Source organism: Xenopus tropicalis, chromosome 6 (assembly GCF_000004195.4).
Source record: "Xenopus tropicalis strain Nigerian chromosome 6, UCB_Xtro_10.0, whole genome shotgun sequence".
In the NCBI taxonomy this organism is placed as follows: Eukaryota; Metazoa; Chordata; class Amphibia; order Anura; family Pipidae; genus Xenopus; species Xenopus tropicalis.
Genome location: NC_030682.2, coordinates 107,056,873 through 107,078,773, shown reverse-complemented (window position 1 = coordinate 107,078,773; position 21,901 = coordinate 107,056,873). Strand labels below are relative to the sequence as shown.

At 40.8% G+C, this 21,901-nt stretch overlaps 1 protein-coding gene across 4 annotated transcripts in view; it reads right to left on the bottom strand.

Annotated features, from left to right (window-relative positions):
* lpin2 (lipin 2) overlaps positions 1-16,652 on the bottom strand; it is a 59,499-nt gene extending 42,847 nt beyond the window's left edge. Inside the window, exon 1 of one of the 4 annotated variants that reach the window (XM_012964909.3) lies at positions 16,434-16,652. Coding sequence is in view for 2 of the 4 variants with exons in the window: in XM_012964906.3 (XP_012820360.1) it covers positions 4,379-4,462 (84 nt within the window). In the remaining 2 variants the exon portion in view is untranslated. 4 annotated transcript variants of the gene reach the window in all.
* Positions 16,653-21,901: the final 5,249 nt, after the last annotated feature.

The following is a 21,901-nucleotide window of genomic DNA, read 5'->3' as shown; positions in this document are numbered from 1 at the left end:
CGACACTGAGCAGATTCTCAGTCAACGGATAAACGCAGGCTGAGAATCCACCCCTCCACTTTAAAAATCTGAAAGTTGTGCCTGCACCCAGAAGTACTGCTTCGGCCCAGGTGAAGGCAAATGCATCCTATTTCAATCTGAAACTGCTCCTGTGTGCAGTTTCAGCCTGAAATATGCTGCATGTGCTTGCACCCAGCCCAAAGCAATGTTTCCAGGTGCAGGCACATCTTTCAGATTTTTAAAGTGGAGGGACAGATTTACTGCTTGCAGTCCAGCAGTAAAGAGACACTGAAGTATATCAGAACACAAGCCACAAGGCTGAAGGCACTTGGGAAAGTAAGAATAAGTCTAGTCAAATTTTAAAATTAAATATTGAAAAAAATCTGTTTTTAGAAAATGGATTTCAGTGCAGGATTCTATTGGAGAAGCATAACAAACTGATTTGTGAAAACATACAGTATTTTCCCATGAATCCCTTTAACGCTGAAATTATTTTAGAGCTGGGCGGTATGACCAAAAATTTATATCACAGTATTTTTCAAAATTATATCGGTGTCACGGTATTTGACGGTATTTTTTTTTTCCATGCATGATTAGGTGTTAACCCCATTTCCTAATAAATTAGAGAATAATTACTGCAGTATTGAAAATCAGAGTCAGGCAAGCGAAGGATCGGCAACAGAAAGTCGTAAGGTACATCAGGCAGGCTTAGTTTCCCAGGTAAGGCCGCAGACAACATAGCACAGGAGGAGGCGTTTGATAGCTTTAAATACCCCCCACGCATGCGCAGAACCGGCGCCGTCAGCGCGTCGCGGACGTGCACGCTTTGACATGTATGTGCGCTTTGACGCACGCTCACCTGGACGCGTGTGCGCAACGTTCCGCGAACAACGGGACGCGTGGGCACTCAAGGAGGCGCGCGAGACCGGGCTGCACAGGTGAGTACCCTGACACCCCGGTATTGCGGTATCTGAAAAATGAATATAGTTTTAAAAAAAAAAAAACACCGGTATTCGGTATTAAACGGTATATCGCCCAGCCCTAAATTATTTTTTACGTTTGTTAAAGTGGACCTGTCACCCAGACATGAAAAGCTGTATAATAAAAGTCCTTTTCAAATTAAACATGAAACTACAATTAATTTTTATATTAACACATTCAAATCCATTATAAATGCATTTAAAAATCACAGCTGTCAATCATATACTGCCTGCCCCACCTCTGCCTTAGGCATAGAGGCGGGGCAGACAATTACTTAAACTTTCCTTCCAGCACTCACATTCTCCCTACCTTCTCACCATCTAATTGTGTAGCCAGTGCATGGGCAAGGGCATTAAGTCCCCCATTCTGGCGCATACACAAGATTTTTGGGTGATACAAAGCTTGCCTTAATAACAGTGCCCACAAAATGGCAGCTGTCTGCTGGCTGTGATTGTATATTCCCAAGACTGAAGGAAACAAGATATATATCATTTATATAGTATGTGAAGTTATTTTTGCTTAACAAACACAATAGAAAAGAAATTGGAATTATTTCTTAGGGTAACAGGTCCCCTTTAAGTGATTTAAGTTATGGAGATCCAAAGTACAGAAAGATCGCTTATGTGAAAAACCACAGGTTTTGAGCATTGTGGATAATAGGTCCCATACCTGTACTTCAATACAGCACAGGCAATTTGAGCACTACAGTATAAAAACATTCCTGATTTCTGATTCTGCTCAGAGACTAAAGATGGTTATAAATTGGCCAATACTGGCTGCAGACTCTGGCCGGTATCATATTTTGCCTATGTACAGAACCAAAATGACAGCCTGACCACCCAATATCTGGTAGGGAATTGACCAGTTAGATATCACACAGATTTTAAAATTTCTGTTAAATAAAAACTGTATTGAATAGCAGATATGGTCTGCCTACCCCCCTATTATGATCTGACTTTTATCCTAGGGGCTAGATTATTGGATTGGCTGGATTTGGCCCACCAAACTGGGCCAGTTTCTGTGTATGGCCTACTTAAAAGTTGCCATGCCTTAATTTGATTTACTGATTAAAGGCCTAAAGTGCCAGTGCACTCTCATACTTTCCAGCAAAACTGTACCATTTCCAGAAGAAAGTCCATACTGGGGCAGATTTATGGTAAAGGTTAAAATTTACACACGCAAATATGAACAAGGCAACAATAATTGTTAGGTACCACTGATAAAAAGTTCAAGCAGTGCAAATTCTGCCTGGCCAATTATATAAACACTATCCATCTGTTCTTATATTAAAAAAATAAGCCCCAATGCTTTCAAACTAAAGGTCCCCATACACTATAAAGGTGCCCATACACTATAAGATCCGCTCGCTTGGCGATGTCGGCAAGTGAGCGGATCTTCACCCAATATCCCCACCTACAGGTGGGCGATATCGGGTAGCAAGGGACTTAAAAAAAAAATAATCCGATCGTTTGGCCCTGGGGCCAAACAATCCGATTACATTTGAGGTTATGGGGCAGTGGGTTCGGGGACCGCATCAACGAGCCGATGCGGTCCCCGATCCAACCGGATTTTCTAACCTGGCCGATCGAGTTCTGGCCAATTTCAGGCCAGATATCGGTCGGCCAGGCAGCTCTGTTCGGCCCATACACGGGCCGATTAGCTGCCGAATCGGTACAAGGGACCAATATCGGCAGCTATAGTCGGCCCGTGTATGGGGACCTTAACACATACAAAACAACTTGCATAACAAGCCAAGAGCTTTCCTTACTTTTGCTCTGAAGCAGCTGAGGCGTGATAAAACAAACAGTGCAAATAGCTATGTAAACAAATATATACACTGGCTTGGTGATTTCAAACTTTTTCAGTGCAGTGGGTAGACTATTAGTCATAAGGCCTGTTCTAGTAAAATGATGTTGATACAAAGCTAATTTTGCACTGAAGGGTACATATCCAACCAATGGGACTCCAGCTGCACAACACCATTCTAGATGATAGGAGAAAAGCTATTGTAGGCAAATGCTGTGCCAATTAGGATTCAGATTCGGTTCGTGGGTGGGTTCAGCCTAACCCAAAAAAAGTGGGTTCGGTGCATCCCTAGTCTGTACAGTGGGCACAGAGACAAAAAAACCTGTCTTAATCAGCTATTTCATTCTGCCCAGTGAATCTGTGCCCATAGGAAAGGAAAATGTTTTCTTCCATGGGGACAGACCCATATGGGAGAAATAAACCAGTTAACACTTGGTAAACCTAATTTAAAAAAAAAAAACAAATGTGTACAAAGCAATTGGAGTGGTTGAGTTTCTAGTTGGAAATTCCAAGTCCATTTTCTTCCTCTTTTTTAAGGCAAAACAAATTGTGGTGACTCAATATGAAACTAAAAGCAACTTTACTTTTATACTGACCCTATACCCTTACATATTTACATTAATAAAACCTTAACCTATGCAAACAAACCATAAAATAAGATCTGATTCTAGGAAACAGAAAGTAAATGCTTGTTTCTCTTTTTAAAGACAGGCAATATCTCTATACAAGTAGGTTCTTTGCTGTATAATGACCCAACTGTCCTTTGATTAGGGATAATAAAACACCAACATTCTCTTTCACTTATTCTTTCTGAAAATAAGTTGAATGCTTTGATGGGTGGTGGGGACTCAGAGGTACTCCTGATTGGATAACTCAAAACACTATATACTGAAACCATATTCTGCAAGCTGGAAAGAGTAGTACAGTACATAAATTATTATAAGTGGGTAAAGTATACCTATTAACCACCAGAAAGCAACATCCAACAAATTATAAGCAGATAAGCATTTTGCTACCACTTGAAAAACAGACTGTAGAATGTATAAGCATAACAACAAGAGAGCATCTACATTTTTTCTCTTTTTTTTTTTTGTTTTATATCAGATTTCACAAAAAAAATCAAATCCAAAATCCCTTGGCATCCTAGCTGCCTTTCAAGCTTTTGAGGAACAGCGAAACTGATTTGACCAAAGGCTGCTAAGTATTTCGGCTCCTCACCTTACTATACTAGTACATGTCACTAAATAAAACATGAATTGAATAACATAAGGGCAGATGGTGTCACGTTATCTTGAAACATCAACCCACACAAAGCTCTTGAACAATGTCAAGATCCTCAGATGATTATCATGATTAAACAACTACTCAAAATATACAGTACATTCTCGGTGCTTAGTTCTACAGGCCAGGGCTTCATGTTCCATTGCAAAGTGAACGCCAAGTTTATTTTGCTCTACTGTATACAGATGGGTACTTCAATACATACTTCATCTAAAAGGAGAGAGGAGGTGCTAGTCAAAATATCCAAGCTTTGCCATCAGGTATGCTGGGAGTTGCAGTTCAGACATGTCGCCCTACATGTGTAACTTACCAGCAGGCTGTAAGAGGTCCCTTCTTGCGTGTATTCATCGACTATATCCTCTGCATGTGACTCCTGATTGTCCAATGTGAACATTTCACATGGTATCACAGAGTGAGGCACTGCTCTCTTTCACTCAAATATGCAGAACTTGCACCAGAAATCCTCCTCCCCTCAGTCGGCTGGAAATGTACCTCGCTAGTTCCCGTGCCTCAAAAGGAAGCGGCTCTCTCATATAGCAGAGTACTTTCTGCTAACCAATAACCACAGCTCAAGCCACAACCTCTTGCACATAGACTTGACTATGGTGATACCCTGTACATGCACGGCTAGGTAAAGGGCACAGCCTTGTACTCATCAGTCACATGACCTACGAGCACTTCTATGACAGCCATTGATATAGTTAATGATTCTTCTGCCATGCGATACACTATCTCACATACCTCTAAGAAATGAAATATATAACACAGCGATTCCAATGTTACCTAAATAATATACTACTTATTCTTAGGCACGGAAAGCTAATGCAAGCAAATTCCACTCTGTACAGGAAATATGGAACACTGTATGTATGTGTATACATGAAAGTCCAACACAGAGCAATGACAGTGCTCTTCTATTGCCCTTAAACAGACTGAATGTGAGCCATTGCCCTACGGGCAAGGACCTTCATCCTCTTGTCTCTGGAGGATCTTTATACAAATGTACTGTTTATTATTATACTTAGTATTTATTATTGTAATACCCCTGTTTGTTCTATTAATTTATTGTTCTGCTGTACAGTTTTATACAAATAAAAATATACATACATACTTAATCTACATTAACTTAATCTAATGGATTGCAAGTGTAAATATGGAACCTTCATGCCCCCTGCACCTGTACCTTAAATGCGATAGCCATTTATCTTACAGCTCATATACAGAATTGCATGTTAATGCTTATAGGGACACAGACCACTTGGCTCCATAGCTAATTTTGTGTGCACCACAATTTGTTGTGTATGTTGGCCTCAACATTTGTGTGCGTGTGCACGAGCAAACAGCTTAGAGGGAGCACTGATCCATAGTTGGCACTGTAGAAATGCTGACCGATACCAAATCATATCAGCTGTCACATAAATGTTACATGCGTGACAAGTTGCCAGAGTGTTTATTATTTTATATATATGCTATGAGTAGGGAGGCTTACAGACTGCATTCAGAAGCAAGCTCAGGCAGCAAGAAACTCCCACATATTAGATATACATCCCTTCCATCTGCGTAGTCTATTCTAGTCTCAAACAGTACTGCTACAGAGAAGCAAGTGGAGCTGCTTGGCCCAAAATTGATAATTCTAGCCTTGCGCCACCCTGTCTTGCAATTACATAAGATTCATAATACAAAGAAGTCCTATCAAGTTCACGCAGCCCATGCTGGAGTAGAATGTAAAAGCCTGACCTTTCCATTTCTATTAACGCAATATTCTGCAGCCACTCCTGTCACTTCAGACTGACTTATTGGTTACTGCATGTCAGTCCCTATGCTATTTTAATATCTGTAAATGTATGCCATTTGTCCCTACTGGCACCCAGTTTTGATAGTCCCAGAAAACTTTAGGGCAAAGTCACACAGGGCGATTATTCGCACCGACATAATTATACTTTATGGGTGAAAAGTTGCTGTTACTTTTAATTAACGTTGCAGTGACTTTTCGCCCCATGTGTCTTCACCCTTATAATTTTCATTCCCAATTACAAAGAGTATTATTTTGCTTTTTCTTTACTTCTTACTTTAGTGAAAAATTAAGCTTACATGAATTCCAAACTGAGGTTGCCTTCGCAAATTTAGTTAAATTCCGTGACACTCTCAGGCAAAGTAAGTAGAAAGAGACTGCTGACACAATGGATAACAAGGCAATTTACATTCACTATGTGTCTGTAATAAAGGAACAATACACAAATGCCAACAGACCTAAGAAAAACTAATTCAACTATTTTTCTGTATGGAGTGTTTGTGTTGTTTTCCTATGCATACATAGGAACAGCCTTGTTGACCTGTTTTCCGTTTACTTGAAGGCAGACGTAACTAAAAATTAAAGAATACATGCAGGATACTATGCTTTCCACATCCCTTTTCTCATACAGTTGAAGAATATCAAGCCCATAATTTAAGGAAGCTATTCCCCATGAGAACAGAGAAATGCTGATACTGAGACATAACGAAATGCAATGGGCACCTTAAAGGAGAAGGAAAGGCTAAATCACTAGTAATTGTGATAGCTTACCTGAAACTCCCAGCTGGTGCTCCTATTAGAAGAAAAAAGCACCAGCCCAGGGTATCCTCTTCCTTTCTTATGCAGCAAACCCAGGGCCTGGGCATGCACAGTTGAGATAAAAACCCAACTTTTTTGTAAACATTTGGCTTCTCACTCTACTGTGCATATGCGAAGACCGAAGGTGGAAGAGGGAGGCATGCTCGCATACACCCGGCCATTGCAGGAGCATTGGATGGGGGTTTCAGGTAAGTGATTACAGTCACTGGGGGGTGCCTAACATTTTAGCACCACCCCAGTGATTGTAACTTTCCTTTCCCTTTAACTCAAACCAGGGTGTACACATTGTACCAGTGGTTTAAGAACATCTTAAATGCACTTGTTACAGTACACTTTTGTAGGTTTTTTCTCATCACAGAAGCTTGCACTTGACACTATTTTCCTTAAAAGGCTTTTTTATTGCAGTTTTTACAACAGGCTGCTGTTGTACATGGAGTAACACAGAGCTTGGTCAGGCTGCTGCTGCTGTATGACAGGAAGACTGCAGAGACAAATCACGTGAATGCTAGCAAATAAGCTGCTCCCAGGCAAGGAAAGACCTTCACTAAAGCAAGTTGTCTTAAAAAGCTTCTAACATCTCAGACTAAAAATGCTTCATATGTATATAAATACATTATTTACACTTGGAAAAATATATAGATCAGACATTGAGCATTATGTGGCTGATTTCTAATGTAGTCCTTATATTCACACAGTATGGTCAATTTACCCCAAGGAAACCTATGCAAGTATGAGGAGGCCATTTAAACTGCCAGCAGCAAGTGAAAAGTTTAAATGCATTGTAGAGCGAGTGAAGTGTTTAAATGCATAAAATCAAAACCGCGGCCTAAATGATGATCACAGATCAATAGCAGAAAAAAACATCTAGGTGATGTAACCTTAAGCCAGTGGTTTCCTATGTGTATGTGTTTGCCCCCCTAGAACCTGCACTAGTTGGTGATGTGGCCCAATACAAAGACCAGTACCAGTTAGGGAAGAATGTTTATCTCCACTCCTTAACAGTGGAAGCTCAGTTTTAAGATCAATTGGGGAGTACTTGCTGGAAATGCTCATGAAATATTCTGAATCCTTCTGGTATATTTTAAAAGGAATATATCTGGCACATCATTGTTTCCTTTTTCTGAAGCAGAAAGCTTTACCATGTTACACTTTACATTACATTACATTAACATCTATTTATAAAGCGCCAACATATTCCGCAGCGCTGTACAATAAGTGGGTTACATACATTGGACATACAGAGTAACATATAAAGCACTCAATAACCGATACAAGAGGTGAAGAGGGTTTTTAGAGATTTCTTGAAGGCAGAGAGATTGGGAGAAAGTCTGACAGTTTGTGGGAGCGAATTCCAGAGAAGGGGGGCAGCCCTTGCAAAGTCTTGAATGCGAGCGCGTGAGGAGGGAATGAGAGAGGAGTTCCATTCCCCTACAAACATTTCTATGATTCCAATAGAAAAGGTGTGCCAAGATGGTAACAGATGCCTTGAGGTAATTTACTGAACCTTTATCTTACATACAATCTATAGATAGGTACAGAGCATTATACGATTCACTTGACTGGAGATGTATTCTACTTTCTGTAGCCCATATCAACAGCAATCACAGATGCTTCGTGTGTTTATTAGCTAGTAGCATTTAGTACAGACAAATGAACTGGAAAGTCTGTGTGAAGCTCTTTGTTCAAGACCTGGGTCTGCACAGTGGGTTTTCAGTTTACATTTCCCCAGGCTGCCGCACAGTGGAAACTATACATTAGATAGGCACACCAGAACACTGTGTTCTTTGTCTGCAGTTGCTGGAAGAACTGCCAAATCAGTCTTGTTCTGGCCAAGAGGATTTACAGCAGCCAATAAAAGTCACAAGTTACCATTCAAAATACACAACCCTACGGTGCAAAGTACACCAACAAAGGGGAAGGGTAAACTGTAACTCTCAGTACAGGCACAAATTTCCTACTTTAGATCATCACAGTCTGACTTAAGTAAATCTGATCTTTGCTAAAGTCATATCCAAAGACATGGTCAGCCAGTTCAGCAGTGACCAAAGTTGGAGACCCTTGAACAAAGTATGGAGCCAAAATGATGAAGTTTCTGCTAGAAGTCAAATTCAAAATTATCAGGCTGAGTGGAATATTGTATTGTTCAATTACAATGTCAACTTTATAAACTTCTGCTTTGTTATAGACAAGAACCTTGTGAAGAGAGTTTCTTTTGCCAGCGGGATAATCACACTTAAAAAAAAAACTAAAGCCCCTACCCTTATTTTTAATTGATAGCCACCCCATGCTCAAAAAGCACCACACCTTAACCGCATCACTGCCAGCGTGTAAAAGTCCAGCTCCCCCCTTTAACTGTGCTCTAATATAAATGTTAGCTGTTTTAGGCAATTTAAGAGTTGCATATAAACAGCTAAAAACATGCTGCTTAGGTGCCCAAAACCGGCCTCTGTAGAAACTGTAGCTATTTTAAGCACATATCACCTGAATATTACTCAGTGTCAGTGTATGGAGGTGCAGATTCACACTACGTAATAAGCACAAAGCGCCCCCAAGCAGCAGAGAACAGTACTTTGCAGAGTTGCACAGTGGGGTTAGCAAAATGAGAAGTCAACCTTTTCACTGACAATAAAGTTAATCTCCGGTGGAAAGGCAAAAGCGTTGCTTCATTTTCTGAAGTCATGTGAACTGCAAGAGGAAACAATCCGCATGCTTTCCCACTGGCAATTCACTTCATTGCTGGTGGGAAGGTATTTCTGGGAGGTTAGTCGCCTGTGGTAGCAGAGATTTAACTGCTGGCGACTAATCTCCTTGTAGGCGATCACCCTTAAATTGGTTTACCTTTAAGTTTTCAATTAGTCTCTATTTGTTTTTCATGGTTTTTGAATTATTTGCCTTCTTCTTCTAATGGTGGCCATACACGCACCGATAATATCGTACGAAACCTCGTTACGTACGATATTCGGTGCGTGTATGGTATGTCGGCGAGTCGACCGATATCGCTGATATCGGCCGACTCGCCGATCGGACCAGTTTGAAAATTTTGATCAGGCGCCATAGAAGGCGCCTGACCAAAATTTCCCTTCAGCGCTGAATCGGCAGAAGGAGGTAGAAATCCTATTGTTTCTACCTCCTTACCTGCCGATTCAGCCCTGAATGGTGTGTGGCACATCTGACGATGTTTCGTGTGACCGATGGTCGCACGAAACATCGCCAGATCGCCACGTGTATGGCCAGCTTAACTCTTGGCAGCTTTCAAACAGGGGCCAATGACCCCCGAGCCAAAAGAAACATTACTCAGTGAATCTACAGTTTAATTGTCATTATTACTTTGTACTAATTTTTTTTCTATGTAGGACCTTTCCTATTCATATAGGAAGTACAGGGCTGTGGAGTCGGTAGATAAATTCTCCGATTCAGACTCCGACTCCACGACTCCACCTCCTCTGTTTTTAATATGCTAATGTATTTTATACATTCATACAGTCAATGAAAAGCATGCTTCATGGTCACTCAACATGTTCGTTTATGCACTGCGCTTTATTCTTATAGCAGAGAAGTAATTAATTATGACTGTTTGTGAATTGGGACATTTAAACTTGCTTTATTTTTTTTTTTTTATTCCCATTTAAATTTAGTAGGAGACGGAGTCGGTTCATTTTTTGCCGACTCCGACTCCAGGTACCCAAAATTGCCTCCGACTCCACAGCCCTGAGGAAATATATATATATCCTTGAAAAAGGTCCCAAAAGGGACCGAAACGTCGGTTGTACATGCAATTTTAATACACGAGAGATTTTTTGAAACACAAAGACCCTTGGTGCTGGCTGTTTTATTTTGATATATATATATATATATATATATATATATATATATATATATATATTCATATAGGAAATGATATGTTTTCTATTCAAACCACACCCTAGTTGCTAAGGCAATTTGGATTCCAGCAACAAAATAGCTGCTGAAACTCTGGAGCTGGAGAGCTGCCAAACAAAAACTGAAATAGTTAAGAAAAAAAAAAAAAAACAAACTACAAATAAAAAACAATTGCTAACTGAACATTGTCTCAGAATATTACCCTCTACATCAGTGCTGTCTAACTGGCGGCCCGCGACCCCCCTCTGTGTGGCCCCCCACCTGTCTGGCTGCTTTGATGGCTTACTCTTGTGTAAGCTTTAAATGGTATCAGTACTGTGATTAAAAAAAAATTCCGGCCCTCGGTACAACAGAAGTTGGACAGCACTGCTCTACATCATACTAAAAGTTAACTCAAAGGTGGACAACCGCTTTAAAAGTACAGTTCTGAGGAATGGATAAAAACAACTATTTAAAAGGGGGAAATACACAGCTGTATTCAGCATGCCAAATAGAGCTTCAATTGATGGTTTCATTTTTACTATCTCTTTACCACATCTCAGGCATACAGATAGGGAACAGCTCATTACACAGGTATGGGATCTATTATACAGAATACTTGAGACCTCGCCTTTTCAAGAGTTTTTACATAATTTGAATCTATATCTAGAAAAGATTTATACATTAAATAATTGTTTTGCCACCAATATCGATTCATGCAACTTAGTCAGATACAACGTACTGTTTTATTATTACAGTGAAAAATGAAATTTTTAAAATTTGGACTTGTTTGCTAAAAGACTCTATGGGAGATGGCCTTCCTGTAATTTGGAGCTTTCTGAGTGACTGATTTTGCAAGGATCAGGTTACAAAAAAGTTTTTCCTCTCACAATTGCTGTAAAGAAGCATAGAAGTGAGATCTAGACAGTAGCAGTCTAATTAGTTATTCTGTATTGTTTGATACAATATACAATTAAACCTAGTTTGTTAGTTTGAGTAATAGAGCATAAGCATGGTGATTCAAATGTTCTTCAATGAAGAAGTAGTTGACAGCCCCCGGTTGTCACAAGGTGAATGCAATCTGCACCCGTTCATGGGTATTTAATCTCTGTCATTCTCACACATATATGTACAATGCTGATTACTGCTTTAATGTAATTAAGACAACAATCTCTTCCACAAAAATAAAAAAAAAACAAAACAAAACTGAAAGAAGATGCATTTACTGGATGCAGAGAGCAATTACTACAATTCACGTGACTGTCCTGAAGTGTGAGGTATGTATGAGTCAGCAGTTCAGGGTTAATAAGCGGGTAATTGCAATACAGTGACATATCTTTCATTATGTGGCATCCTGCTGCTCCTCACACCATTTTCTGCTTCTCTTATTAAGAAATTAAATGTCATTACCTTCAAAAGGCACAATTCACTGCCAGCAGCACTCAACACACTGCAGTGTAGGGCAGGGACCAATCAGCAGGTAGGTGGCCCTGATAGGGAACCAAATTTGTTCTTTGCTTATGTTACTGCAGGGCTGTGATTGGCTATAACCACCTACTGTGCTTCTGGCAGGATCATAGCAGGATCTATAGGTAGCTCCAATAAAGGGTCCATTTTTAAAGTTAATGATCAATTTAAGTAGACACATATATTATGCATTACTGTTTACAAATTAAGGGGCTCTAACTTATGCTATGTGTGTTAAGGCCACCGTTAGGTAATTACATTCATATGAGTATGGTTTCTATGCTAAACATATGGTTTTGAAAACTAATGTTGTTGTTGTCCTTCATTTATATATTATAAAGCTTTGACATATTTTGTTGAAAGATACAGAGATTCTTCATCATTATGCATATGCCATCCTACCGGAGATTTACATTCAAGTCAGTGGGATGGCATATCGGGGAGATTAGTCGCCCACAACAAGGGAGATTTGTCGCGGACGACTAATCTCCCCGGCTACCATGGCCCTAAAGGCTGACTCACAATTTATTGTATCTATAAAATAATAATTCATTCAGATTCACATTACCTGGCAGTCCAGAATCTAATTCAAATCACCGGTGGGATGGCATACGCGGCGCCGGCGATTTGCAAAATTGGCGAAGATGCATCAAGAGGCAACTTCTGTGACGCCGTGTATGCCATACCAGCGGCAATTTACATTTTCGCCGGTGGGATGTCATATCGGGGACATTAGTAGCCCGTGACAAGGGAGATTTGTCTCGGGCGACTAATCTTAGCGTGTGCAACAGCCCTTAAGTTCACATAACTAACAGATTAAAAAACAAGGCTGACAACTATCCAGTAATTACTTTGATATGCACAATGTGGTCAGGAGCAGTAGAACATTTTCATTGAGTCAAGAAAGTCAGAGGCTGGGAGAGGAGGGACAATGTTCTTGTTTATACAACATTGTTTACTAAGGGGGATGCCAGCCCCAGCAACCAGGCAGGAGGCTTTTAAAGCTGCCTCTGCTTACTGAGAAGTAGAAGATCTGCTAAGCAAAATAAATCCATAACGGAGAATTAAATATCAACAGACAAATGAAAACATGTCTACAAATTCAGTTCTTTAGTCTGAAAGTGAACTGTAAGGGAAATTATACAGACAGAAAATAACCAATATTTTGTGTGACCTTTATCACTGACTAAAACATGGCTACTGTCTGAGTGATCCTAGTGCAAAAGTTATTGCTCAGCACAGCCAAGCAAGCATTCTGTCATTTCTGTATAAATTGGAGGTATAGGATCAGTTATCTGGAAATCTGTTATCCAGAAAGTTCCAAATTACGGAAAAGCCATCTCCCATAGACTCCATTATAAACAAATAAGTCTAATTTTTAAAAATGATTTCCTTTTTTCCTTTAATAAACAGAACCTTGTACTTGATCCCAACTAAGATATAATCTAATCCTTATTAGAGGCAAAACAATCCTAATGGGTTTAATTGATTAAATGATTTTTCAGTAAATTTAAACCGGAAAACCCTACGCATTGATTTGGCTCCAAAGTTGCACAAAGTTTCCTCCTGCAGGCAACTTTGTGCAACTTTGGAACCCGAAGTAAAGCGTAGGCCTTTCGGAGAGGTTAGTCCCCCGCAATAGCAGAGATCTATCACGGCCGACTAACTCGTCCTGTGGGCCATCAACCAAAATGTTAGGCACCCCCAAGTGACTTAAATCGCCTACCTTTTACCCAGGGCTGGTGCCCCTGTTCGGAGAGAACAGCACGGGGTAGCTGCGATCGCTTTCTCCTTCCTGGTTCCGTGCGTGCGCAGTAGAGTGAAAAGCCGAACTTAAACAGAAAAGTCGGCTTTTCACTCAACTGTGCATGCGCCGACCGCTGGCATTTTAGGAAAAGGAAGCCGGAAGGAGGAAGCGCTCCACTACAGGTACCCCGGGCTGGTACTCTTTTCTCCGAACAGGGGCACCAGCCTGGGGTACAAGGTAAGTGGTTAAAGTCACTTGGGGGTGCCTAACATTTTGGCACCCCCAAGTGACTTTGCCTTTCCTTCTCCTTTAAGTACACTCATCAAAAGTCACAGTCCTGAGTCTAATTCAAGGTGAGCTTACAAGCATAAAACTGGCAAAACAAGATAAAACTGGTCACGCTGGCCATCTTGCTGCATCAATGAACAAACTATCAATCCCCACAGAGCAAAGGGTCATGAGCAAATAGCCCTGGGTAGATTATCTGTATACAGCAAAATCAGCTAAACAGATATCAGCCGCGGCCACACACAGTGTTACAACAGTATTCCCAGATGTGGTTGTGTTAGCTGAGTAGCCAAACCATCCCTCTATGATCAATAGTGCTAAACATGTGTGACCAGTGAGAGACGTGATCATTTAAAGGAACAGTAACACCAAAAAATGAAAGGACATCAAAGTAATTAATACAAAATGTACTGTTGCCCTGCATTAGTAAAAGTGTCATGTTTGCTTCAGAAACACTATTATAGTTTATATAAACAAGCTGCCATGTGGCCACAGGGGCAGTCATTTAAATTGAAAAGGCAAAAAAGGCACAGGTTATATAGCAGATAACAGTTAAGTTGCATAGAATCCCACTGTATTCTACAGAGCTTTTCTGTTATTTACTTATGTAACCTGTGCCTTTTCTCCCTTTTCCAGCTTGAATAGATGACACCATGTCTTCACAGTAGCTATTTAATTTTAACCATATCAGTCTTTCTGAAGCAAACACACAACAACTTTTACCAGTGCAGGGCAACAGTACAGTTACAACTGAATAGGAATAACAGTTTGACATAAGCAAGCTAATATTTTACTAAACCAAGGTTTATACACTAAAACTTCACAGTGTAATTAAATAGTGGCCTATACAATTGTTGGTCTTTTTTTTCCATAGTGGGTGAAATATCTCCACAGTAACTGACCAGGATAATTAAATCTAAATTGGGTCCTTGGGATGATATAAAATGATGGGGAGGGGGGGGGTCCTCATCTATTGGTTGAAACAAAGAGATATATCTTGCCCCCCATAGTTATGTATCTCCTCTAAACACACAACTAGAAATAGGTACTGTTAGTGTTACTGTAAAAAGAATGTACCAAATTCCTAACCCAACATTATAACTTTGAAGAGTTTTATGCACAAGCTAATGTATATAATGGATGGCATGGTTGTACACAAAAGTATAAAGTGGTTGATTTATATTCACTGACTTGGCATACACTTGGGTTTCTTGGGTATAAAAAAAAATAAACTGCCTGTTAAGTCATCATTATGTGGCGGAGATGCCAGCTTCAAATAATTAAGTTCCCAGACAGTGAAAGTCTATTTATAAGGAACCAAAATAATTGTCACTCTGTAAAAGTTAAGCAGGAGATACAAAATAACCAACATTGTCCTGTTATACATGAACAGTTGGACCCTCCAGCTTCTTATTATAAATCTGTTTTTTAATGAGGTTAGACTAAGCCTTATGATAATGACAAACAAATAACTCAGCTATGCCAGTCAGCATGCCAAGCAACAATTAAAATAGCTTGGCAGCCATGGAGAGGCACGCACAATAGCCACAGGGTCACACTGTCAGCTTACAAGCGAGTCTAAAATAGGTACCGTAAATGGTAAGCTTTCTGACAGACAACAGGTGAACTAGTCATTTGGCAGGGTGGGCTTACGGAGATAATATGTTCTGGAAAAGCCATTTCCAATCCACAGGGACAACCCTATGGTGATAAACCATACACTTATCTACAACTAAAAGATAATAAACAGGGCTATTCCATTAGCCACACTTCACTGCGGCTTCAGCACAAGTAGGAATATAAATGAATGCTTTAATGTGTGCCACCTACATGTCACTGGCAGTGCCAAGGATGGCAAGTGCCATTAAGGGGCGACAGTGCCAAGGATGGCCACAACAAGCCTCAAACCAAAGCCACAGCTGTTCTATGTGAATGTGGAATCTCTATTATAAGAATTCCCCCGCTTGGCAGTACCAAGGGCTCTGGTGGTGTGGGAGAATCCACAAGATTTACCAAGGTAAACATGCACCATCTTGTTATCGATGGCAATGACAACATTGCAGCTAGCCATAGTTATATAATGTGCTAGCTCTTATACTGCTCTCCATGGGATAGAACTACAACTCCCAGCATGCTCCTTCAACTGGACGAGAAATATTAGTGTTGCAAGTACAATATACCCGGCACACAGGGTCTATTAGCCACCTAGGTAATGGCGTGCCAAATGGTAGAAGAGTAAGGTATGGATAGAAGCGTCTCACCCAACCCCCTCGTCTTTCAGAAGCACTATGGGCAGCCCTAATCCCTGCCAGGCCACAGGATGAGCTTCATGGCAGAACCCAGGCAACAGACACATACAAGGAAAGGATGTACCCACCGCAGCTGACCTCTCACCTCTGCACTCGGCGCTGAAGCCGACAAGAGACAAGCTGAAGCCGCTCAGACGAGCCGCTACTCTCAATGAATGAACGTGACGCTACCGGTTTCCCTAGGCGAACTTGCCAGCTGTATCCCCTCCTCCTCCACCGCTTCCCTGCTCCCAGGCACGGCTGAGCCAGGCAGCAACAGAACTGGGACCCAGCTATGGAAAGGGGAAGACCGGCCGATGACGTTGTAGCCACGCCCCTCCTGGCAGCGAAGAAGACTGAGGGGGCGTGGCTCGCCCAGCGCAAAGTTCGATTGAGCAAGATTTGTCTGTGGCAAATGTCTCAGCAACCTAACAATATGTAACTGCTGAGGCGTCACGGTAGAGATAAAGTTCCGGACGCGTTCAACCAATTGTATTTTCAGCAGAGTGGGATTAAGGAATGAAAGACCTTAGGAAATAAGTAGGGCTATAGGGTTGGTTCCGCGTTTAAATAAAAATGCTAGGTGTCCCATGTGTGTTGTCTTTGTTCACTGTTCATTGCTTTGAGTTGTTGCTGGGGCAGAGATGATAATGTTAACCCTTTAAGGGCAATGTAAAAATGTAGATCACTTATATCTTTAATATGGTGGGAGAGTGAGTTGCCCAGGTCTATTACACAAAGCACTTGCTACCCTGTGCCCACACATTGGGAGATGATCTTGTGGGCGCAGGCAGGACTAGTGGGAAGAAAGTAGGTCCTTATCAAGTGTCTGTATCTTCCTGGCCTCTGCCAGTCATGGGGTCTACTTCCCCAATAATGAATTGGCTAGCTGTGGTGAGTCTGAGCAGTGGTTCTCTTTTTAATCCACTTCCCCACAAGTTATGCTGCTGTTTGTATGTTATCCGTAAATGTCTTCTTGCTGGGTATGTTTACTAACACTGGAGATAAATATCTCTGTTGATGTTTTCCATAGCAACCAATTAGCAGTTAGATTTAAACACTAGCCACTTTCAAGTTTAAAATGAAAGCAAAGATCTGATTACAATCGACAACATTACTATTAATATTTATCTCCAAATATTACACACTGTAAGGCTGATGTCCCATGGGGATATAGTCACTTGCAGTTAAATCCTTGCTACAGAGAAAGTCTAATATCCCCCAAATACCTTCCCACAAGCAATAAAGTGTATGACTGGTGGAAAGGCATACGCATCTTTAAAGATGGCCATACACGCAGGGTCGGACTGGGCCCAGGGCGCTCAATTTATATGCGCTCGGGGAGGACGTCGGGTGGGGGCCCTGCGGGGCGGTTAGGGGGGCCCCTGGGGGGGTAGGGGACACAGCTGGCTGGGGCACCTGCAGGGGTGGGCCCTGCACCCCCCCAGTCCGACCCTGCATACACGGTAAGATCCGCTTGCTTGGCGAAGTCGTCGATATTGGCAGCTAGAATCAGCCCGTGTATGGCCACCTTTAGTTAGAAAACTTCGGGCAACTTAGCAATGTGTGTGCATTTCCACCTCTGCTGTTCAGCTAGCTATTAAAGCCCCACTTTCCACAGTGCTATAGTCCCACAGGCCCTAGTTTCTAAAATCCAAACCTATGTTTCCACTCATCATATTCTTTAATCCAGTAAACTGAATTACAAAATGGCCCACTTTACACTTTTTTTTACCTTCAATGATGCAAGATCTGCTTAATTGTGCCTGGCGAGTCAAAGTGCATGGTTATGTAACTGTAGAAAGACTATCCCATAATACCTTAGGAAACCTTCCCTCAAAGGCAGGCAGCTGTATAAGGTGAAAGAGGTAACATTAAGGATGGTTGAAGGCTTATTCATTTATGAAGTGAGGTTTAAAAGTGAACAGAAAAACAAGTGAGGTAAAATTAATTTATAAATAACTAACTAAGATGTTAAAAGTATCTGCTAAAATAACTTTAAAGTACATGGATAGCTTCTAATATCCTTATATTTTACAATTAGATTACATAATTTTCTGTAGAAATTATATTATTATATTATATATTTTAATACATATAATTACTACTGCATATTCGACTGTGCTTTACAGAGATTAAACATCAATAGCCCCTGCTTAGTGGTAGTAATACAATATCCTGTAAATATATGAAAATTGCTTATAAAAAGTGCTTACTGATACCTTCAGGTATAGTTAGTTTTTGTGACTTGACTCACGGAAACTTGTGTATTATAATAAATAATGTACCCCCTGTTGTAAAATATAAAGATATTAGAAGGAACCTCAGCATTCCATCATGTTTCATCGAGTTGTGACAGAAATTACACCACTAAGCACCGATTAGAAATGATGACATCACCAAGCACTGTTCATATGGATATAATTTACAGGATATTCATGACTCTTGTGTATTATAAAAAAATATATACTCCTTGTTGTAGAAGATGAGGATATTACAAAAAAATAAACTTGTATAAAAGCACTTTGGTCTCGTACATTGATATGGTTATGGACTTTTACAATAAGGTGTACATTATCTCCTACATAAATTGAGTGTGTGCATTTTAGAAACATAAAATGTATGTTCGTCTCTTTCCTAATGGTGTAACTATAGGTTCATGTTATTCCAGAACCTACTCCTACTTTCCCTACCAATACCTATGTCTCCAGTCGCAACCTGATTACTTATCGGCCCTCTAATTTACCCTCTATTCATCTTCCCTGTGGAATTGTGTGTTAGCAGTGACACCTATAAGACCTTTATAACTTTGTGTTATAGGCACCACAGGTCTAGGGTGCTGGTGCAGTTACAATACCCTGCTTGAAAAACCTGCCACTTAGTAAAGGAGGCCCACCAATCTTCTTCATAAGTAGTTCATACAACTGACCCCTTCTCCCATATGTAATCACTTTATAATCTGTGGTGGATAGCTGAGACTGCCAACGTTTTTGTGGTGCAGTTTCTAATGTTTTTTAGGATTATTTTATTGCAATTGAATTGCAGAACTCCCTTCTCTTCACTGTGATTGCACTAACAGAACATAAGCGGAGTTTTGAATCTTTGTTTAGTGTGGCAACACAACCCAAAGGGAGAAACTGTCACTTAATTTACAACAAGGCAATCCTAAAGATATAAACTGCCTACCATGCTGTCTGGAATGAAATTTTGGCCTGTAGATGCAATGACCTACAAGACCAGAAGCTCAAATGCAAGATCCAGTCAGTTAGGAGGGATACCCTGTGCTGGGGTTAAATGCCCCAAAGACACTTGCCCCCTCTGCCCCCCTGCCCCCCCATGCTCACTCACAAGCTCTGCACCCTCATTCCCCCTACGCTCGTGTCTCCCATCCCCCCTCACATTCCCCCAGCTCTCACACCACCTATCTTACTTATTGGCTGCACTGGGGATTGGCGGGAGATTTAACCAGCTGTCAAAATCTCCCATCCAGTCCCCAGTGCAGACACGACCAGCAGGCAGCATACCACCCCCAGATCTTTGCCGCCCTAGGCCCGGGCCTTTGTGGCTTGCCACAAATCCAGGCCTCAGGGTCAGAACCCATGTTATTCATTATAGGAGAATTTAATCAGCAACCTAATGAGGTTTTGGCTGCTATACACAGTCTTTGCTAAGCAAATCAATGGCACTTAAGGGTGTTTAGGGGATAATCAGCCAATCAGCAGGTAGAATTAACTGTTCACCTTGAAGAAAACAAAAATCTGATTGGTTGATATAGTCACTAGACCTTGTGCAAACTTTGACACTTTTATTATATTACCCCTTTAGTGATTTTGGGTTAATTTGAGAGCTAAACAATAACAGCTTTCTCTATGGTTTTGGCTGCCATTTTTATATTGGCAGGGCAGGTGGCTTACCTGGCATTCCATATGCTATAAGTGCTTGCAGACAAAAACATAAATGCAGAATGCCAGTGTTTATGTTCTTTAAAATTATGTGCTGCAGGCTTGCACATGGGGCCTGGCACAAAGCCAGATCTGCATCTCCTGCCTAAAAAGGAGGCCTGAAATTACCTCCAGCCATACTGCAGGCATTAATTATGGGTCCCTGTAGACAGTACACTATTATGTGCTATTGTTGGATGCTGGGGGCAAAGGGCCACAGTGATGTGCCAGACTGTGTGCTGCTCCTCCTTAATTAATGACTGATCATCTCTATGAAATCTCTTTTCCTTCTACAGCACGGGCACCCTCCTTTCAGCCCTGACAATAGTGCATATCAGCTTTATTGCTTTTATTGTTTTTATTGTAGAAATGCACAGGGTAACATATAATTATATGACCTGGAAAGGTAAACATTTTTATAGCAACACCCCCCCCCCCCAAGCTAGAAATACTTAGGAAATAACAAAAGACTGAGTTACAGTATGCTGCATCAAACTAATTTCTGCCGTGATCATTTTCATATTATGTATTTCTGTGTCACCCTACAAATAAAGAATGTTATTGTGCCAGCAGCATGCTTCCTGAGCTTAGTCTGGGACATTAAAATTAATGCACTAATTATAAGTAAAGAGGTTACTCATACTTCAGGAAATGTAATGTTGTTTTTAACTGCTCATATGCCAATATTCAGCCATGGCTAGGAAGTAAATTGATGACAGATATGGAATGACACATTTATGAGTTGAGACTAATTGTGAGAAGGCAAATACCTTCCTTATAGCTCATAATTTAAAGTGATACTGACATACAGGAACCTATTCCTTGTATTCCATATTAAAAAGATTCTAAGCCCCAAAATGAAATAAGGCATTATTGAAGAAATATGATAACACAATATCATTCAAAGAAACTTTCCAGTATTGGTTAAAAGAGAAAGACGGCCTAAGGCAGCCTTTTAGGTAGTTTCTTAGGCACCCCCAAGTGAAAAAAAATCAAAAAAAATTTTCCCAGGATGGTGACCTTTTTTATTTATTTCTTTTTAATTCTTAGCATGGAGACAACTTTTGGAATACAAAAGACAACAGGTTACTGGCAAGCACAGTCATCTGCAGGCTGGAAGTCGACATGGGCTTTAAACAAGGGAATATTTTTCAAATTGGTATGCATCCCTAGACTTTTTTTTCTTAAAATCGGCTCATGTTGACGAACAATATATCCTCCTACTCCACTCATACGCCTTGAGACTCACTCCCTCCAGCCAATATCAAATCATGGCTTTGCAATTACTACATCAATCTTATCTCACTCCATTACGGAGATTCAATATGGGACAACTTGACGACCCCATATGCCAAAGATTGCATTTGGCAATGCCCAGCCATTCAACCCCTATGGTCACAGGTATACGACTATTGGCACCAACTGACAAAACAAACCTTTACACCAGACCTTGAATGGGCCCTCTTCAGCAAAATGAAAGGGGCACAAGTAACCAAAACCAATAGAACATTAGCAGGGAGACTAGCCGCAGCAACCAGGATGCCATACTCCAGGAGTGGTTATCCACTACACCACCACCCATAAATCTTGTCAAAAACAAATTACACTTCCTCTTCCATATGGACTGGCTTGA